This window comes from Canis lupus, chromosome 8 (assembly GCF_048164855.1).
Source record: "Canis lupus baileyi chromosome 8, mCanLup2.hap1, whole genome shotgun sequence".
In the NCBI taxonomy this organism is placed as follows: domain Eukaryota; kingdom Metazoa; phylum Chordata; class Mammalia; order Carnivora; family Canidae; genus Canis; species Canis lupus.
Genome location: NC_132845.1, coordinates 1949394 through 1971576, shown reverse-complemented (window position 1 = coordinate 1971576; position 22183 = coordinate 1949394). Strand labels below are relative to the sequence as shown.

The 22183-nt window shown below is 36.8% G+C and overlaps 1 protein-coding gene and 1 long non-coding RNA gene across 11 annotated transcripts in view; one reads left to right on the top strand and one right to left on the bottom strand.

Annotated features, from left to right (window-relative positions):
* The window catches only part of LRRC7 (leucine rich repeat containing 7), a 491781-nt gene that overhangs the window by 32992 nt on the left and 436606 nt on the right, over positions 1 to 22183 (bottom strand). For 9 of the 10 annotated variants that reach the window (XM_072834031.1, XM_072834030.1, XM_072834033.1 and 6 more), the window contains one exon: positions 10766 to 10987. In XM_072834031.1, coding sequence (XP_072690132.1) covers positions 10766 to 10987 — 222 coding nt within the window. Of the gene's footprint in view, positions 1 to 10765; positions 10988 to 22183 lie in introns of those variants that run through there. The other variant, XR_012034800.1, reaches the window with a different exon arrangement.
* The window catches only part of LOC140637771 (uncharacterized), an 81314-nt gene that overhangs the window by 43249 nt on the left and 15882 nt on the right, over positions 1 to 22183 (top strand). The gene's annotated exons all lie outside the window — the stretch shown is intronic.

The window sequence follows — 22183 nt, the reverse complement described above, 5'->3', positions numbered from 1 at the left end:
GGAAGATTGCTTACTTGTTGTAGAAGAATTGACTTTTCTTATCTTTTACTTAAAAAAAAACCCAAAATATATAGTTTAAAAATCTTTTTGGGAAGTGAAGCAAGCAGAATTTTAAAAAATCGATACTGATGGGAATTCAACGTGAGGTTTTGATCTATTGGAAGGTTGCTAATTGTTGAAGGATCCAGAAGGAACCTTGTAATGAAGAACATTTCTCCTCTGAGGCCATTTCTAGGCCTGACTCCTAAGGGTATTATCATAGAGTAGCTCTAGTGAGGTGGCCACATCCACATGGATTTTTATGCAAGTAGGATACTTGAATCACTTCTATGAATCATATCTATTTTATATCTATTATAAAATAGATATTATTATCTATTATCTATTTATCTATTACCTATTTAGATATCTAGATATATCTATATCTATTTCATATCTATGTCTTCATTGACTCTCTAGAACAATGGCTGGCACTCAATTAACTTTTGTTTGAATAAATATATGCATATGCGACAAAAGATATTTTCAAATATGCATTGTCAAAAGTATATAGTGGCTCCTTCTTAAAACATGTGATGAGCTATTAGAAGGTATGCCAGTTGTTCAATGGAATGCTTCAATTATGCAGTTAACTGCTTGGAAAAACCATGATAACTTTGAAAACAAAAATTGTTATAGTCATCATGATTCATGCCTTTATTCCATAAATACTTTTTGGTTCCCTACTAAGTGCCAGGCACTTTTTCCAGACATATAAAATATCATTGCCCTCATGGAACTTACATTCTAGTGGGGAAGACATATTAAATACATAATCAATAAATAATTTCAAAGAGTGAGATGAGCTGTGAAGAAAATAAAGCAGGAAAGGTAAGAGTGATGGGACAGGAATGTGGAGCCATTTTAAGGAGAATAGCCAGGAGATGATATTTCAAATGCTCAAGTGGCATTTTAGCAGAAATATGAATAATGTAAAAGATCATGCAACAGACAAAAAGAAAAATGGGAAAATTATGCCAGCCCCTAAAGTCAGCGATTTTAAATGCCCTAAGGATAAATGGATCCTTATAAAATCAAGAAACAATAAGATGGCATAAGGATAGACACACAGATCAATGAAATAAAATTGAGAGTCCAAAAATAAACCCTAACCTTTTATGGTCAGTTCATTTTCAAGGTAAAAGGTCCAAGGTAATTCAATGAGAAAAGAACAATCTTTTCAACAAATGGTACAGGGACAATTGAGTATCCACATGCAAAATAATGATTTTTACCCTGTCTCACACCATAAATAAAAATGAACTCAAACTAAATCAGGGACTGAAATGTAAGAGCTGAAACTAAAATAACCTAGAAGAAATAAGAATAAGTCTTTATGATCTTCAGTTAGGCAACGATTTCATAGATATGAAAACAAATGTGATAAAAGAGATGACTGATTTTATAAAAATTAAAAACTTTAGTGTTTCAAAGGACACTACAAAGAAAGTGAAGACAACCCATGAAGTGGGAAAAAATATTTGCAATTTATATATATGATTAGGGTCTTATATTCACAATATATGAACAACCCTTAAAGTTCAGTAATTGAAAATCCAAATAACCTAATTTAAAAATGGGCAGGGCCACCTGAGTGGCTCAGTCAGCTGAGCGTTTGACTCTTGGTTTTGGCTCAGGTCACGATCTCGGGATCAATCCGAGCCCTACTGTACTCAGGGTGGAGTCTGCTACAGATTCTCTCTTCCTATTCCTCCTGCTCTCTCTCTCTCTCCACCCTCCCTAAGATAAATGAATAAATAAATTCTTAAAAAAAAACACCTAAAAACATGGGCAAAGAATCTTAATAGGCTTTTATCTAAAGAAGACATATGAATGGCTAATAAATGTATGGAAAGACACTCAACATCATTAGTCATTAAAGAAATATATATGAAAATCATTACGGTATACTACTTCATAGGGTGGCTATAGTAAAAAAGATAGACAATGGTGAGAGTGTGAAGAAATTAGAATACTCCTTCATTGCTGGTGGGAATATAGTATGCGGCAGCCACTTTATTTACTTATTATTTAAATTCAATTAATTGACATATAGTGTATTATTAGTTTCAGAGGTAGAGCTCAGGGATTCGTCATTTATAGCACCCAGTGCTCATTCCATCACGTGGCCTCCTTAACGCCCATCACCTGTTACCCCGTCCCCCAACTACCCTCCCCTCCAGCGACTCTCAGTTTATTCCCTATGATTAAGAGTTTCTTATGGTTTGTGTTCCTCTCTGATTTCATCTTGTTTTATTTTTCCCTCCCTTCCTCTATGTTCCTGTTTTGTTTCTTAAATTCCACATATGAGTGAGATCGTATATAATTTTCTCTGACTGACATATTTCACTCAGCCTAATACCCTCTAGTTGCATCTACATTGTCGTAAATGGCAAGATTTCATTTTCTGATGGCTGAGTGATATTCCGCTGTGTATAGACCACCCCTTCTTTATCCATCATCTGTCAGTGGACATCTGGGCTCTTTCCACAGTTTGGCTGTTGTGGACACTGCTGCTCTAAACATTGGGGTGCAGGGGATCCCTTCAGATCACTACATTTGTATCTTTGGAGAAAATACCTAGAACAGTTGCTGGGTCGTAGGGCAGGTCTATTTTTAACTTCTTGAGGACCCTCCACACAGTTTTCCAGAGTGGCTGCCCCAGTGTGCATTCCTACCAACAGCGCAGGAAGGGGGCTCCCCTTTCTCCACATCCTCTCCAGCATCTGTTGTTTCCTGTCTTGTTCATTTTTGCCATTCTGACCGGTGTGAGGTGGTGTCTCATTGTGGTTTTGATTTGTATTTACTGATGTGGCAGCTACTTTAGACAAGGGTTTAGAAGCTTCTCAAAATGACGAACATAATTACTATTTAACCAAGTGATTTGATTCCTCAGTAACCTTCCCAGGAGAAATGCAAACATAATCTGCATTGAGACTTACGTATGAGTGTTTATAGCAATATTATTCATAAGGCCCCAAAGTGGAAATAATCCAAAGGTACATAACCTGATGGAAAAACAGTTGTGGTATAGCCATACGATGGATTGTTACTTGGCAATTCAAAGGAATGGATTAGCACTATATTCCACGCTTAGCACATTATGCTAATTTCAATTTCAGTCACAGATTTCAGTCAGTCACTAAAAAACTCACATATTTTATGGTCTCATTTATATTAAATACCCAGGATAGGCAAATATGTAGAGACACGAAGTAGATGAGTGATTGTCTAGGGCTGGGGGCAAATAAAGGAAAGGGGGTGTGGGAATGACTATTAATAAGTAAAAAGTTCCTTTTTGGAATAATGAAAATGTTTAAAAATCACATGATGGTAATGGTTGTGTAATTGTATAAATATACAAAACCCACTGAATTGTATACTTCAACAGATGAACTTTAAGATGTGTAGATTTTATCAGTACGGTTAACAACAATAACAACAGCAACAATGAGTTCAGCATTACTAGAGAAAAATATGTAAAGGAAGAGTAGAAAGAGAGGAGGCGGCGGCCAGATCTGTAGGGACTTTATGCCATAGTAAGGATGTATATGATTTCAGAAATTTCGAAGCCACTAGGGCTTTTTAAACAGAAGAGTGACATGATCTGATTTATATAATGACATGGTATGATAATACATAATATGTAATATATTAAACATATCATTATATATAATCATTATATATTATATTATAACTTATTATATAATCATTATATATTGTTATATAAGGCAGTTATATGTAATATATAACAATATAATAATATAGTAATACAATCAAATACACAAATGTTAATATTCAAGAATAATTAAATTTTTTACTCTTCTACTTCCATACTTTTTTTTTGTTGTTGTGAATTACAGATGCAAGTCCAACTCAAAGTACTAATTAAATCTTTTGAAAAGACATAACTAAATAGAGTGATGAATAAAATCCTCTGATGTACCATTATCTAGATCTTTCAGAAAAAATTAGCCAACTCCGGAACAGAAATTCATATGCTTTTTTGTCCGTAAATAAATTATAAAGGTCATTCATTTCATTTCCTTCATTTTACACTTAAGGAAACCAAGAAGATCATACATATATTTAGTGGAGCACCGAGAGAGTCCTTCTGTTCCTACTATAGTGTTTACCGAATTCTACTATTTGGCTGCACAGAACTTCGAAAGTCAATTCATAGATTTTGTGGTGTTGAGTTACACATTACTTGTTTCAAACTGTGGATTATAACTTCAGAGTTGGAGCATTATTTTGGTTCCCAAAGAACAAAATTCTAAAGGGAAGTATTTATAAATAGCAACACTCTAAGTGGAGTAGAATGAGGTTATGGGAGTTCCCTGAAATCAATTGAGTAAAAAACATATATTAAAATCATTTTAATATCTACTTTCTAACCATCCTTATCAAATTATTGCCTATTAATTTAAAAATCCATAATTTAAATAAAAAAAAAATCTCCAAGTTTTTATTCTTCTGTCAAACATTCAGAATAATGTTTTCTACCCTTGGCCTCTACAGAGGAAAGCCTCACCTTTGTGAGCTCTTGGGGAAGCTCACCAGAGCATCTAATCCAGAGAAATGTCTGAAATCTTGTCTTTTTGCCAACTGTCCTCTGTGTATTATTAAATATGAAAATGATTTCTTCCAAGGCAGATTGGGAGAGTTTTGGAGTTTTGTTTTCCGTCGAATATTATAGATGAAGGTCACTTTGTATGACTCACAAAGACTAATTCTAAGGTAATTCAATATAATCAGTTCTCTTTCAGGGACATACTCAGGAAGAGTCAGAAGACAACCATGGGGCTCCTGCCATTCTGATATGAAGGTTAATTAGTGGGTGTTCTCCTCCCGTCTGGGGCAGACGCGGACTCAAGGGTCTATGTTTCCACCGCTTACTACTTCAGCGTGAGCTCGCTGCTGACTTCGGTGCCTGGCTCTAGTGCAGCAGGCTGCAGCATATGGTGCAGTAGACTCAAGACCCTCGATTCTAAGGCCAGCTCAGCTTCTAGATGGTTGTGTGACCACAGGCAAGACAGCCCACTTCTATGCAGCTTACGTCTCTACTCAATAAAACAGACACGGCTCTATCCGTATCACATCCTTATGCATGGGATCAAGTCAATTAATATATGAAAGGGTTTTGAGATGTTTGGAGCATCATGTTGATGTCTTTCCTTCCTACTTCTGCTTTCGTATCTGTATGTTCCACGTGTATAGACATATGTTGTCATGGAGTATACATTTGCAAAAAAGAAACACCAAGTTGGTGTTAGTTTTTTTTTAATTTTTAGCAAATTATGAACAAGTTATGAATCAAATAAGTGATAAATAACAATATATTATTCACCTGGTAAATTAAATTGTTGAGTTAGACAGTATACCTATATTGTCTCTTAGCCTTGGCTACACAATGGAATCACTTGGGTAGTTTCAAAAGTCCCATTAACCAGGTCTCATCCAGACTAATGAAATCAATTTCTCTGGGGTTGAGGCCAAGGCATCAGTGTTTTTTAAAGGCCCTGAGTAGATTCTAATGTATGGTTGAGGTTGAGAACAACTGATACACAGTATTGCATCGTGAAGGGGAGGATAAGGCGCATAAAGATCTTTGCTTGGACTAGGAAACCAAGGAAAGAGCTGATAGGAGAAACACGAGGACTAAGGAACAGGAGGGCTAAGAGGTTTTTTTTTTTTTTATGTGGAGTGGGATCAGGCCTTCACTTTCTGGCTTTCCTCAGTTCACTACTTAATATAACTCTGACTCTAATCCTTTATTATGTTCGCCAATAGTCAAAATGGTTTGTGCATTAAAATCTCTTTTTAAAGTTTAATCCCCTGAAAATGAATTTCAAGTAACATGCACATGGTTTTGTGTTGTAGATGATTTGTTAAAAAGAACATCATTATTAGAAATCAGATTTCTGGGGACACCTGGGTGGCTCAGTGGTTGAGCATCTGCCTTCAGCTCAGGGTTGTGATCCGGGAGCCTGGGATTGTGTCCCACATCGGGCTCCCTGCAGGGAGCCTGCTTCTCCCGCTGCCTGTGTCCCTGCCTCTCTCTGTTTCTCATGAATAAATAAAATCTTATAAAAAACTCAGATTTCTAGTATAGAAATTAGTACCTTGAATCTGAGTAGCACTTTATGGCTTAAAAATTACTTCCATATATTTAATTCTAGAGTTGAAAACTGTCTAAATCAAAACTGATTTGATATTTAATGCTGGTGAAAAAATACACATGTAAACCTAAGTGCATCAAGTTAGAATTGTTAGGCATCTTGCCCTGTTTTATTGTGATGGGTGGTTTGAAAGTTGAGATATCTCATTGAGAAGGAACAACAAAGTTTGCTAAGTGCTTCTTTATGGCTAAACAAAGTTAAGAACTCTGGCTAGGCAAAAAATGACATTCATTTTAATTCAATGCCATCAGTGGTGGCACTCATTATAGATGTTCATTGGCGTATGGAACTTGTCCTAATCAGGTTAGAAATGCATTAGTTCTTTGGATCACATTAGGAGATACAGAGATTATGCTTTTGTTAACAATAAAATTTTTCACTTGTTTAGTACTTTTTGCTTTCCAAAGCATTGGAATTTTTCATGTGAGTTCAAGACCACGCTCTACCTGCATAAGACAGTTCTGGAAGTCTGAATTGTAGCCAAAACAGATTTAGTTAATATTACTTGACAAGAAGAAGACACTGAGGCCACAGCAGGTAAGTGTCTGAGATCATGTGGTTAATTTAATGGTAAGATTGGAACACAAAACTTTGGTTTTGGGTCAGAGAAACACTAGGGCTAAAATTCCAGCTTGACCACTTATAACTTTTACAAGTTACTTATTTTCTCTGCGCCTTGATTTCTTCATTTGTAAAAAAAGGAAAAAGAAAAGATTTTTGTGATGACTAAATGGAACATTATGTGTAAACAGGACCAGCTATGTAAGTAGCGGTGCCCAATGAAAACATGACGCTCCCTGTTCAATGACTGTTACTAATCCCAAGTTGGCAACAGCAGAGCACTAAGCCAAGTGTGGGGTCCTTCTAAACATAGGACCTTGTGCAACTGCACCGTCACACACCCCTGAAGCCACGCCTGTGTCAGTATTTACGGCACATGTACTGTAGAGTCCTCTCTCCTTATCTGCAGTTTTGCTTTCCATGGTTTCCATCACCCTGGTCAACTGCGGTCTGGAAGCGGATGATCCTCTTTCTAATTAGTCTTCAGAAGGTCACTAGTAGCCTGACGCTGTATCACAAAGCTTACGTCATCCACCTCACTTCATCTCATCATGTAGGCGTTTTATCATCTCCCATTACCACGAGAAGGGTGAGGACAAGATATTTTGAGAGGCAGAAACCACATTAACATAACTTTTATGGCAGCATATTGTCATAATAGTTCCATTTTATTATTTAGTATTGTTAATCTCTTACTGCACTTAATATATGAAATAAACTTTATCATAGGTTTGTATGCATAGGAAAAAACAGCATATGAGAGCTCAATGTTACCCATGGTTCCACGCATTCACTGGGGGCCTCGGAATATATCCCCTGTGAATAAGGCGGGACCAGGGTACACACTAGAGCATGGCAGCCGCTCAATGTATGGTAACTGTTGTCCTTTCTTCGATTTCATTCAGACCACTTTTCCCTAAATTCAAAAATGTTTAAGTGTATATTTTTTTCAACTATAGCATTGTAATAAGTGATAACTTTTTTAAAAAAGTAAAATCTCCGAACTTTAATAGAAATTAGTGTGTTTCATCATGCTGTGTACCTCCCTGTACCATGTTTATGTTTACTTGCACCTAAAGGTTATGAATGATTTAGGTTTTTTTCATATTGAGCAAATAGGTCTTCCTCAACTTACAATGGGATGGTGGCCCAATAAACTCATCATAAGTTGAAAATATTATAAGTCAAAAATGCATGTAATGCACCTAACTACTGAAATCATCGCTTAGCCTAGCCTACTTTATATGTGCTCAGAACACTTACATTAGCCTACAGTTGGACAAAATCACCTAGCGCGGGGCCTGTTTTACAATAAAGTGTTGAATTATCTCATGAGATTTATTGGCTACTGTACTAAAAGTGAGAAACAGAACAGCTGCAAGGGTACAGGATGTTGTAAGTGCGTTGGTGTTTACCCTGTGATTCCACTAGCCCACGAACACGAATTTTGATCTCAAAATCCAAAATTCGAAGTATGGCTTTTACTGAACGTGTATTGCTTTGGCACCATCGTAAAGTTTAAAAATCTTAGTCAAGCCTCTGTAAGCTGCAAAACGTCTGCACTTGACCAAATTAACATCCTTGTGATCATTTAGGAGAACTCTGTTTTTCTCTTTATGGCTCTTTTATTGCAGCACTAGAAATGCCTTATTAAAACAGAGTGTCTTGATTTATAGGACTGAAACCCACATTAGAAATTTTCAGTTACTTCTTTGGTCTTTGCACTTCGATCACTACCCTATAATTTTCATGTGAAACTGTACAGCTACAAAATATTTTAAATATCTCTATTTTTCCCTTTTGCTAACTATGGGATAAAAGCCTTTAAAGTGTGCATGCACACACACACATATTGAAGAGGTCTGAGTTTTCAAAAGAAATATAACTTACGAAAATAAAAAAATACATGGAATATTTTCATTATAATGTGACATCCATAACCTTCAGTCTCTCTCTCTCTCTCTCTCTCTCTCTCTCTCTCTTTGGTTTTATTTTGCTTTACTTGCTTTTCTGTTTGTAGATTAGGGAGGTTGGGACTGATAATGATAAAGTTCCCTCCAATATTTTAATTCTTAAAATGCTGTATTTCTATTTCTTCTATTTTCTATGTCTGTACTTGCAGTGCCAAACTTACTGTGCATGTCTGTAGAATTGCATTATTTAACTCTTAAGAAAACTTTTTTCTTTTTTAACATTTTATTTATTTATTCATGAAAGACACAGAGAGAGAGGCAGAGACCCAGGCAGAGGGAGAAGCAGGCTCCACGTGGGGAGCCTGATGTGGGACTCGATCCTGGGATCCCCGGGTCATGCCCTGAGCTGAAGGCAGACGCTCAACCACTGAGCATCTAGGGGCCCCTGAATGTTTCGGTTTGTACCTTCCAGTTTGAAAGGCACGTGATGTTGGAGCTGTGGATCAAAACACCTGTCAGGGATGGCAAATACCTTCTCTAAAGAATCATAGTGTTGTAAGTTTAATAAGTATGTAAACTCTGGCCTTTAGTAATCCTCTCATGGTCAACCTATACAATTTATGTATTCTTGAGAAATAATGTAAAAAAGGCCTTTAAATTTAGAGTGCTCAGAATAACTGCATGCTAATACTAGGCGTATTGTTCAAAGTAGGTGAAACAGGATATTGATCTCAGTGGATTTTTAAATGTGCTGATTCTGTGCAAAAAAAAAAAAAAATCATGTAGCTACTAATAGGAATAAGGAAATCCAAGAACTGCATTGAGTTTTATGATATTTGTTGGGGGAGGGAATATGAATAATTTTTAACCTTTTAGGTGCCTGTAGTAAAGCATAATTTAGAACTTTATTAACTTTTAAGAATCTCTGGAGACATTAAAAACCTCATATCATTACTTGATTATAAGCACGTGTCTGATTTATTTACCTTAAATCCAACACTTGACCTAGATCACAGCAGGACGGGAAGAAAACTATCTTTAAAAAAAAGCTTATGATTCTGAAGATGACTAATACCTAATCTCAGCCTTAAGAAAGGTATTAAGAAACAGAGGCAATGTCTAGAGCAGCTGGGATCCAAATAACAAATGGCTTTTAACAGTGTAAAGGAAAAAACTGGAGAATGAAGGTAATGTCCGAGATGTTTAGAAAATAAGGCAGGGTGATATGTGAAGCTTGAAGTAGGCAATAATAAAATGAAATCTTATAAAACGTATTAAGGAGTTAGAGAAGTCAGTAGGAGCTATGCCTATTTGTCTGAAGAATGAAATAAGAGAAATTAATTTTGTGAGAGTATGAAGATCTTAATGTCTTACTTTCTAAGCATAATATAATTCAACAGATAAGATCCTATTCGGTTTTCTGGTTCCAAGGAAGAAAAATACATTCTATAATGGAAAAGTAAATCCTAATTTTAGATAGGTCAGAAGAGCAGCAATTTTTTTTGCTACATGGATTTTATCAGTAGTTTTTGGAGCATTTCAGAAACGTTTCCCTTCTAACTGCTCTTTATCATTTTCTTTGTAGCAAAGCTTTATCTTTGTCTTATTCAACAATCAAAAGATAGGACTTTTCAAAAAGGTTTCCACAAATAGTCTACTTTTCACATTGTCCAGAGGCCTTCGTAAATACACCTTGCCCACTGAAGCTCTGTAACATTCAAAAGCCATGCTATAGCACTAAATTAGAGGTGAAAGTGAGTGGGAGAAGGTGTAGGGTCAACCAGAAAAATTCCTAATTCTTCAGTTTCTCCTGATGTGAATGAGCATTTTACCAACTATTAATTTTCGTATGTTGTAGTGTTGAACCAGTGAAAATAATGACAAAACCCCTACAAAGAATGTTCTGCTCCGTTCAACATGGTGACAGCAATAATTTGTCCCAGACTCCATGAGTGGTGTGTGTGTGGGTGTGTGTGTGTGTGTGTGTGTGTGTGTGTACGTGAACCATGGATTCCCTGGACTTCCTTGAACATTTCCTAAGAATTCATCAATGATAAAAAGTCTTCTCACCTGCTCCGGATATCCATCCATACTTCTTTGCCCTTTAGTTTGAATTAAGCACCGTCCAGGCTGAGGTCCCCGGGTGGCCTGTGAAGAGGGGATCTGAATAGGCAATGGTGACTGAAATTGCTGGATGGTCACTTTGTTTATATTTCCCTCATATGGCTGCTGCTCCCGGCTACGATGCTGAAGGCTTTGGGACCCCATCAAAGTCTGGATGTGGCTACCTGCCTGTGGAGAAGATCATTTGTTAGATGCAGATTGGTAGGAATGAAAGATGTGATGAAAGTAGAACACACGTACAGAATACCTCTCCGGTAGAGTGGCATCCTCGGGCTCTCGGCCACTGCTGGAAGGATAATGAAAGCACAGCGAGCGTCTGCCTACTGTGGCTCGTGAAAATGCTAATATTGGAGTAAGGTCGCATGAAATACGTGTGTAGTCATCTGGTGTCTTGCTCAAGATTATTTTATCCCCCATTTTAAGAGACCAAATTCTCTCTGAAAAATCTCGAGAACAAAAAGAAGTCGCAACTTTTAAAAATAAAGTGGAGTGCTATCTGGTATTTTAGTTTTAATGACAGCAGGGAGAGATACAAGAAGGGGATATCAGGAGGAGAAGGACACAGCCTGGTTCCTGAATCTGAAGCAAAAGAACCAAAGTGTGTATATTCCCTTACGTCACAGGCGCAGAGTGAGCTTGTCCAGGTCAGGGTGCTATTGACTCAGGTTCTGCATTATTAAAGCAAGAGTATGGTTTGGGGAATCTTTCAGTCACCTTGAAAATGATCCATGTGGCAAATTCCTGTATCTGTAGCTCATGGAGGGACTAGGTGTGAAAAGGTCTTCAGCGTGAGCTCTGTCTGTAGATCTTCTCATCGTGAGCTTCGTTAGTACCTCGTTTAAAGCGATAATGATCATTTCTCAATTCTTCAGGGTGGCTCTTGGAGGGAGAGGGCACGCTCACTTTGGTCTCCTATCTCCAAATGATATGGTGCCCACCACCGTTCCTTGCTCACTCTGATTTTCTCACCTGTGTTCTAGCCTACTTGATATCTCCTCCACTGAGCAGGCAGTTCTGCTTGTGGGCTGGTAACCCAGAACGTGCCTTTTACGATTATGTATGGTTTAACATGGAGGTCTAACATGGGAAGAGAATGCTCATCATTAATACTTTTAAACATATGTTTTACTGCTATGCTCGGTACTTCATCTATTTCTATGGAAGCATCTGAAGGGTTCCTTCCTGCATTCATTTTCTTTCTTGTTGATCTTTTAAGGGTAGATCATTTGAAATTCAAAAGTGAATTTCACCTTGGAATTCATTAGCTAGGGAAGCCTGTGAATTTTTCTATGTGTAACCAATTTGTGATTCACTAGTGGGGGAAGTCTGACTAATCAAGATTTTTGATTAAAAAGTCAGATTGGAGGAATAAAGGAAGAATTAAATATGCATTCATGGAAGATATTAGTTTGAATTTTTAAAAGTTCTTAAAAAAAAGTAACATTAAGAGACATAAGGAAATGACAGCGAACACAGAAAATCATTTGGGGAAGATGGGAGGCACATTGCTTGGTTCCAAACAAGAGGTGATTTCAGTGAAGAAAATACTCAAAATTATTAGTTGGCAATACATATGGCAAAGTAAACAACCATTTGATTATATTTTTAGGTACCCAACTGGTTGTCTTGTTATCATGGACAATTTTTTACATTTAGAAACAGTAAAAATATTTCAGTCATGAGAAATTGGAGGAAAAGATGCAGAAAAGAGACTCAGGCTATACTAGCACAATGTGAAAATCATTACCAATCCAACACTATCCAACACAGCTAACCAGAAATGGCAAAGCTATAACATCATAAACACAACTGAGATAACTTCATAAAAGGCAAATGTATCTTTCTTTCTTCCAGAAATCTAGATGCCCTTCTCAGAAATCTGAATGAAAGGAGATGTCGCACCTTTGAGAGCTATTCTAGGTGACTGAACACCCTCCTGGCCCAGGTTTTCCCCTTAGTTTGATTCTCTCCTACCTCCATGGAATTTTATGTTCTCTTGTTTGGTAGGAGAGGAAAACCGTGATAAAACATATGACATTTTGAGCTGCTATACTCTGAATGAACTCCCTGGCATGCTAGGTTATATAGTTAAAGACCATGATTTCCTGGAGTTTGAAACACTGATGATGTAGACCTACTAAAGCTGACTAGCCTGGCTATAGAACAATAAATTGATTTACACTTAAATCTGTTTGTCTTAAGTCAGTGCTTGAGCCAGTGGAAAAGAGGAAAACCAGCAGATTAATCAAAAGTCATCATGTAGACAAGCAAAGAATTATAACACCCAGAAAAACTTAGAGGGATCCAGAAATCACTTTAGGTCCATCGATGCATAATCTACATGAGAAAATCAGTTAGGACCACGTAGCAATCCCTCATTGATTAGAATATTCTGGTAATGGTCTATCCAAGGGTGAAAACCTGATTGCATAGAACTATGATAGTGTGTAGACTTATTTTTTCTGGTTTATTTTTTCCCTCTGATGGAACCGTTGGAGCCCAGGATTATGCTTTGATTTGGAAGTCCTCGAAGGCAAGCACCATATCCTACTTACCATCTCTAATGACTGGCATAGTAACTGGTGTTTAATAAATAATGGCTACTATCGAAACACTAGGTGTTAAACCTATCTTGCACATATTACCTCCTTTTGTCTTTACAACAGCATTAGAGGTGAACTAGTATGAATTATTACTAACATATTTTACTAATAAGGAAACTAAGGCCTGGAGATGTTAAGTAGCTTTCCCAAGTAATTTTCACTACTGGTAAACTGACAGGATCAGGATTTGAACCAAGGCATACTATTAAAGATCATGCTCTCAAACACAAAATTATACTGTAATCCCCCAAATAGACTCTCTCCCCCTCATAGTTGAACTGTGAATTGAAGAGGAACCATGAAAAGGAACAAAAGGATCAGATCGTAGGGTATATTAAATTTCTTTAGCAGCTCTTTAATTTGCCAAAGGGCCATCCCAACTTATTGAATCAGGTCTGTGATCTATTTTAGATCCTATGGATGTGACTTAGAGCATTATAGTTAAGCAAATAAATGCATTTAGTAATCTTTCCATGATTATGAAGTGAAGAAGCTTATGTTCTCAGTTTGGTAAAACATCAAGTGGGCATGGAAGGAATGTGCTGTAAAATGATTCTGTTTCCATCAGTATTGTTCTTTCACTCTCTACTGGGGCTACAGTGAATGGGGATGGGGAGTGACAGCTTTAGAAAGCCAAGAATTAACACTTAATTTTGTGTGAAGTTAAGCAAACATCAATGACAAGATATCTAAAGGGACAATTATGGTGTTGGAGGAACTGTAAAGAGAAAGTTTTTATTGACAGGCACAAAGGCTTAAGAAAGGTAATGAGGATGCTCATGATGAAGTACAAAGGGCTAATGAAAATGTAGCAAATGTCAGAGGCTGCATTTGTTCAAGCAGAGGGTTAGCTCTGAGAACACTGACTCATACTGAAGGGGAATTTGAACATAAAGGTTTTTGTAAAGACTGGGCTACACATGTGGAATAATAAAAAGAAATGGAGAAGATTTGACATTTATTTGAACTTTCAGGGGGAGGTTGGACAAAATAACATGTATTTGAGGGGAATAATGATGAAATATAGTGTTTTCGAGTTGACCCAAAAAACATACTGTCAAAATTTATAGAGGAAAAACTCCAATATCCATAGGACCCAAGAAAACATTAATGTCAACACCACAGAAAAGAAATATTGATTTGATACCAAATGGCACTGTTCATGCAAAATTCAGCCCACAGTTCATCAGGCTTATTATGTAGAAATTTAAAGTGCTTGGGAGGCTTTGTATGATATAAAATAAATTAGTTTCTCTCTGCAACAATGCTTTGGTTCACACTATTCTCTTAGAAAAGTCTTAGAAAAGACTGTTAGACTGAGAAGTGTATTACCCAATTTGGTCATCTGTTTTACGAGCCATCTTGGCTCTTGAACCACTTGGGGTTACTTCCAAAAATCAAACACAGCTTCAAAGGATGACGGTTTATGCCACTGAGAATATTCAAATGGACACAATTCATTCTCTCAAATTAAGTCCCATAGAGTTCAAAAAATGTTTGGGAGCAGTGTCAACAATACAGAATCATCTACAAAGGATAACTCAGTAACTGATTTCAAGGAACCAGTGACACTCATTTAAATGAGTCAGTTTCAGTAATTTTGTAAAACATCATCATCAACAAAATAGTCCAATTACCTTCTATTTATATTATGTGTTCTATAGTGATTTTTCTAGTTTTAAAAATCTAGGCAGTTGGACTTCTGCTTCCAGGTAGATGGACTAGACATACTGTTCCCTATTCCCTCCAAGAACAACTAAAACCTTGGACATTTTATGTAAATAAATATAAGGAAACTCTGGAAAGAAGACAGAAGAAAGCAGATCAACTACAGACATGGAGACGACGTAACAACATGGCAGTGAATTTCTTGAGTTTTATTTTTGTGTCATATAGTCCAGACTTGGGGTTGAGGAAGTGGGCAGCCTGAAAATGCCAACAGATGCAGAAAAGAAAAGCCCCAACAGAAGCTTTCCCTCCTTAGCCAAAGGACCAGAAAATGGGCAGCCCAGCAAGATAGAAGACTTTTAGACGATGACAATTCTACTATAACTAAACACCATGGAAAAAACTGACCTCACCCTGACAGTGCCAGTGACAGCCAAGTGTGGAGCCTAGAGATCTAGCCTTATAAAGATGTAACAAAGCACCACCACTCATGCTGGGGTGGTGTTCAAGAAAGCCAAGTGAGATGACACTGCATTCAGCCCCATCTGCCTGTAGCAAGTCTTCCCCCAGCCGAAGGATGCTGATGGAGACTACAGAAGGAGCCTGGGTTTCCACTCCCACCCAGCAGGAATGAGGCAACTATCTTGGCAATAATATGATTAGAGAGGACCCCATAGAGGGTCGGGACCTTCTCTATTACTCAGTGAAGCTACCCCCACTGAGTTTTCAGTGGAGACTATCTGGGGAGATAGAAATTTCTTCCTCAACAGTAACAAGAAGACTTTGCCTTAAGTGTCAGTGGAGACTGAATGAGAAAATTGGACTTTTCCTTCCCTGGCCAGAATGAGGCAGTGCCCTGTTCTTCTCCAATTGGAGTGGTGTCAGGGGAAGCCAGCTAAACAGAAGGTTTAAGTACAAAGCAGATTTTATAACATTATATGAAAATATCCAGGTTTCAATCATACCAAGAACCAGGAAAACATAAAACTGGATGGAAAAAGATAATCAGGAAATACCAACACTGAGAAGACAGAGATGTTAGCATTATTTGACAAAGATTTTAAAATAGCCATTAAAAGAAATTCTTCAATGAACAATTATGCATATGCTTAAAACAAATAAGAAAAAATAGAAACCCTAGAAAAAGTATAAAGTCTTAGCAAAGGAACAGAAGATATTAAGAAGAAACAAATGGCAATTTTAGAGCTTGAAAATATAGTAACTGGAAAGCTCAGTCGATGGGCTTAACAGCAGATTGTAAAAAAACAAAGGAAACAAACAGTAAACTAAAAGATAGGGCAACAGAAATAATCCAGTATGAATAACAGAGAGAAAACACACTGAAACAAAATGAACAAACTATTAGGGACCTATGAGACCATACAAAACTTCTAACAATCATATTGAAAGGAGAGGAGAAAGAGAATGCGGCTGAAACCCAAAGAAAACCATGCATAGACACATAATTAAGCTTCTGAAAAATAAAGACAAAAAAATGTCTTAAAGGCAGCCGAGAATAATGACATCTTACGAATGAAGAAGACAATTCAAATGACAGCAGATGTCTCATCAAAAACCATGGAGAAAGGAAAGAGATGGCACAATATTTTTCCAATGTTGAAGGAAAAGAATAGTCAACCTAAAATTCTATACCAGTGAGAATGTTCTTCAGCAATAAAAGGGAAATTGAGACATTCTCAGATGAAGACAAATGAAGATTTGTTACCACCAGATCTGTCCTAATATAATGGCCAAAGGAAGTTCTCTAAATAAAAAGGAAATAATAAAAGAAGAAGCCTTGGAATATTAGGAAGGAAGAAAGTACATGGCAAATAATATATGCGTAAATATAATGTACTTTCTTTCTCTTCTTGAATTTTTAAAGTTATGTGTGTCGATTGAAGTATGACTATGGCACTATCTGTGGTGGTTTTAAATGTACATAGAGGAAATGTCTGACAATTATAACGAAGAGGGTAAAGTGAAACAGAGAAGATTTCTACATTTCACTTGAACCATTAAGTGATGACACAAGCAGACTCTTGTAATCTATGTATATACAGTGTAATAGCAGGAGCAACCATTTAGAAAGCTACACAAAGAGATTTACTAGAAACACCATACATAAATAAAAATGAATTCTAAAAAATATCCAAATAACACATAGGAAGCAGGTCAGAGAAGATGAGAGAAGAAGAAGATGAAGAAGAAGATAGAAGGAGGAGGAGGAGGAGAAGGGAAGAAAAGAGAAAGAAAGAGAGGGAGAGAGCGAGCGAGTGAGCGAGCAAACAGAAAAAAAAATAAGATTAAAGTGTAAGCCTTAGGGACACCTGGGTGACTCCGTCCATTAAGCGTTTGCCTTCAGTGCAGGTCATGATCCCAGGGGCCTGGGAGCAAGCGAGGCATTGGGCTCCCTGCTCAACAGGGAGCCTGCTTCTATCTCCACCCACCCCCCCGCTCATGCCCACTCTCTCAAATAAATAAATAAAATCTTTAAGAAAAGTAAACCTTAATGGGTCAATTCTTAAATGCAAGGAGACTAAATGCATAAATTAAAAGATCTCTCCCCCATTTATCACTGGACAGAGGGGATTAAAGAACATTATTCAACTATATGCAGACATTATTTCAAATATAACAATATTTGGCAGGTAAAAATATTGCCCCAAAAGTAAAAGGATTTAAAAATATATGTCATGTCCTAATATTAGATAAAATCGATTTCAGAGCAGAGAAAATATACTAAAGAGAGGGAGGATTATTACATTATGAAAAAAAGAGTCAATTCACTGAGAGGACATAGCACTCTTAAATGTGTACACAGCAAACAACAGAGCTGCAAATACATAGAGTAAAATTGATAGAACTTAAAAAGAAATAAACAAACCCACAATTATAGTTGATCACAACACTCGTGTCTCAACACTTGATAGACTATACTAAAAATCAGCAAGAATATAGAACGCAGCGATACCATCAACAAACCAGACCTAATCGTCAGTATAGACCCCTCTACCTGATAGCAGAAGAATACACAGTATCTTCAAGTTCCCACAGAATATTTACTAAGAATGTATCCTGGACAGAACACAAATCTCAATAAATGTAAATGAATTGAAATAATAGAGAATGTATTCTTCAACCAAAATAAGATCACACTAAAAAATCAATGACAGAGAGATAAAACTATCTGAATCCTTGGAAACTAATCAATGCAGTTCTAAATAATCCATGGGTCAAAGAGGTCTCGAGGGAAATAAAATCATACATTGAACTGAATGTAAATAAAAATATGGCACAGAAACATTGGTGAACACAGCTAAAGCAGTGCAAAGAGGAAAATTTATGACCCTAAATGGATGTACTAGAAAAGGAGAAGCCTCAAATCAATAAATAAGATCCTATATCAAGAGCTTAGGGAAAGAAGAGCTACATAAACCCAAAGCAATCAGAAAGATGGATATAATGAAAAGAGCAGAAATTAATGAAATACAAAGTGAGTAACAGACAAAACAGATGGAAAGAGCTGCTTCTTTGAAAAGATAAAAAAAATGCTTCTAGCAAGACTGAAAAAGAAAAAAAACAGAAGATACAAATTACTAAAATTAGGAACGAAGAATGGAATATCGTTACAGATCCTGTAAACATCCTAAGACTAATACTGTAATACTACAAATAACTCTACACTTATAAATTTGACAATGCACATGAAACGGGCCACTTTCTTGAAAAAACTCAAACTATCATAATTCATCCAATATGAAACAGATAATTTGAATAGCCTGGTAACTATCCAGATCAGAATCTATAATTTAAAAACTTTCGGGGAAAGAAATCTCCGGGTCCAGATGGTTATGCTGAAGAATTCTACGCACGTTTAAACGACAACAATCAGGCGCTTAGGTGGCTCAGTCAGTTAAGCTTCAGACTCTTGGTTTCAGCTCAGGTTACGACCTCATGGGTCATAAGATGGAGCCTTACATTGGGCTCCACCCTCAGTGTGGAGTCTGCTTGAGATTCTCTCTTTTCCTCACCTTTTGGCCCTGCTGCCTGTGTTCTCTCTCCCTCAAATAAATAAGTCAATCTTAAAAAAAAAAAAAGAATTAACATAAATTCTACATTCTTCACCAGAAAATAGAAGAGGAAGGAACACTGCCCAATTTATTTTATGAAACAAATATTGCCCCAATAACAAAAGCAGACAAGGACAGTACCAAAAAAAAAAAAAAAGAAAGAAAGAAAGAAAAAAAAAACACCAACAAAGTAAACTACAATGATAAATGCAAAAACTCTTAAGAAAACACTGGCAAATAGAATTCAGCAACATAAAAACAAGATACATACACCATGACCAAGTGGGGCATAGTCCAGTGATTCAAAGCTTGCTCTGTATTTCAAAATCAACCAATGCAATGTACCATGTTAATGGGCTACAGAAGTAAAATCGTTATGATCCTATCAATGAAAGCAGAATAAATTTGACAAAATTCAGCACCCATTCATAATAAAAACTCCCAGAGGTATGGAAACGGAGGGGAACTTCCCCAACCTGATAAAAAAACACTTACAAAAAACTTACAGCTAACATAATACTTAATGTTGTAAAACTGAATACTTCCTCCCTAAGATGAAGACCAGGCACAGATGTCCACACTCGCCACTCTTTTTCAACATAGTGTTGGAAGTTCTAGTCAATAGAATAGGGTGAGAAAAGAAATAAAAGCCATACAGATTGAAAAGGAAAAAATTAACCGTCCTTATTTGCATATGACATGATTGTCTACATTGAAAATCAAAAGAATTAACAAAAATAAATTCCTAGAACTAACCAGTGGGTTAAGCAAGTTTGTAGGATACAAGTTCAAATGTATTTACATATGTTAGCACAGACGTGAACATCAAAATTTCAAGCAACACCATGTACAATAAAAAAAAAAAAAAGTGAAATTCTTAGGTGTAAATCAAATGAAGCTTGCACAGCACCTACATTCTGAAAACTACACAATGCTGATGAAAGACATCAAGAAGATTTAAATAAATGAAGGCATATTTATGGATTGGAAGATTTAGCATAGTAAAGATGTCATTTTCTCCAAATTGATATGCAGGTTTAACAAATTCCTATAAAAATCCCTGTAAGATTTTTCTTTCATTTTCATTCAAAAATTTATATCAAAAGGCAATGAAACTAGAATAACTATTATGACTTTTGGAAAAGAAGAAGAAAATAGGAAGAATAAGCCTGATTTCAAGATTATTATAGTTACAGTAATCAGGACTCTGTGGTATTGGCAGGGGGACTGACAGGTAGATAAATGGCACAGTGCAGAGAACCCATAAACAGACTGACAAAAATCTGCCCAGATGATTTTTGGCAAAGGTGCAAAAGCAATCTAATGAAGGAAAGATAGCCTTTTCAACCAACGGTGCTGGCACAAGTGGACATTCATAGGCAAAAATAAATGGACCGTGACCTGCATCTCACACCTGATATAAATAAAAATCAGCTCAAAATAGATCACAGACGTAAAGATAAAACATCGAGAATGGAAAGCAAACCAAAGAGTTTGAGAAAAGATTGGCAAATCACGTAGCTGACAAGAACTGCATCAAGGAGAAAGACCTCAAAACGCATAAGTAAGAAACTAAGTAATGCACTTGGAATGATGTTGAAAGATACGAAGGGGCATTTCGCCAAAGACAATACAGATGGCAGCAAACTGCACCTGGAAGGATATTCACCATCATCAGCTATTAGAGAACCTAATGCCACAGTGAGACATCACTACAGACGTGTCGGACTGCCTAGATAAAACAGAGTGACCCCAACAAATGCTGAGGACGATGAGGGGAGACCGGATCACTGAGACGCTGCTGCTGCAAAGAGAAAATGGTAGAGCCATTCTGGAAACGTATTTGGCAGTTTCTTAAAAAAAACTAAATAATGCAAGTACCATATATGATTCAGCAGTTCCTTTCCTGGACATTGATCCTAGACGTCAGAATTACAGTCAGACGAAATCCTGGCCATGAATGTTTGGCACAATTTTCTTCATAACAGGCTCAAACCAGAAACAACCCAGGTTTCCTTCAGGGGGTGCACAGGTAAGCAAATGGAGGCATCCATACCATGACATACTAATCAGCGAGGAAAGGGAAGAAACTATCAACACACATGATGACGTGAACAAATCTTCAGAAAATTATGCTGAGTAAAAGAGCTAATCCCCAAAGATTACACACTGCAGGGTTCCATCTGTATGGCATTCTTAAAATGACAAAATTATAGAAATGAGGGGGGGTTGTAGAAATGCCAGGAGTTAACTTAAAAAATAATAGAGGAAGTACAGATAGCACAGTCTTTGGAGTCTGATGACTCTGGGTTTTATTTCTCGTTCTATCACTTTTGGGGTTATGCGGTCATACGCAAGTTACCTAAGCCCTCTGCTTATCATGTGAAAACTGTAGACAACGACAACCGCCTCACAGAATATTGTGAGGATTGAAGAAGATAATGTAATAAATTGAGCATATTGTTTGGTGCATAGTAAGGACTCCGTAATTGCAATGAGAATAAAAAGCTCCCTGCTAAATAAAGGTCTGATTGTTCTTTGGACATGGCAATGAATAATCATCCCAAAGAACTGTTTTTAAAGCTGTTGCGATTAATTAATGACCATTTGCATTAGAAATCGCTCCTAAAAGTTAGCCAATAATTAACAGTCTCACTCAAATAACCATGCTTCGCCAGTTCAAAGTCAATGAACCCCTAAATATTCCAACTTCTAAAAATCCACCAATCCTTGAACTCCATGCTTTCCCCAGACTCCAGTTTAGTCAGAAATCTCTGTGCCTTACAAGTTCTTTGCTAGCAAGCAGTAAATTAGGCATTTTGTTTCAGATGTTGAGAAATGGCCTCTTTTATGGAGAATAGCACATACAAATTTAAAAAACAGTCTGGAATGCCTGGGTGGCTCAGCAGTTGAGCGTCTGCCTTCAGCCCAGGGTGTGATCCTCTATGTCTCTGCGTCTCTCTCTCTCTCTGTATCTCTCATGAATAAATAAATAAAATCTTAAAAAAATAATAATAATA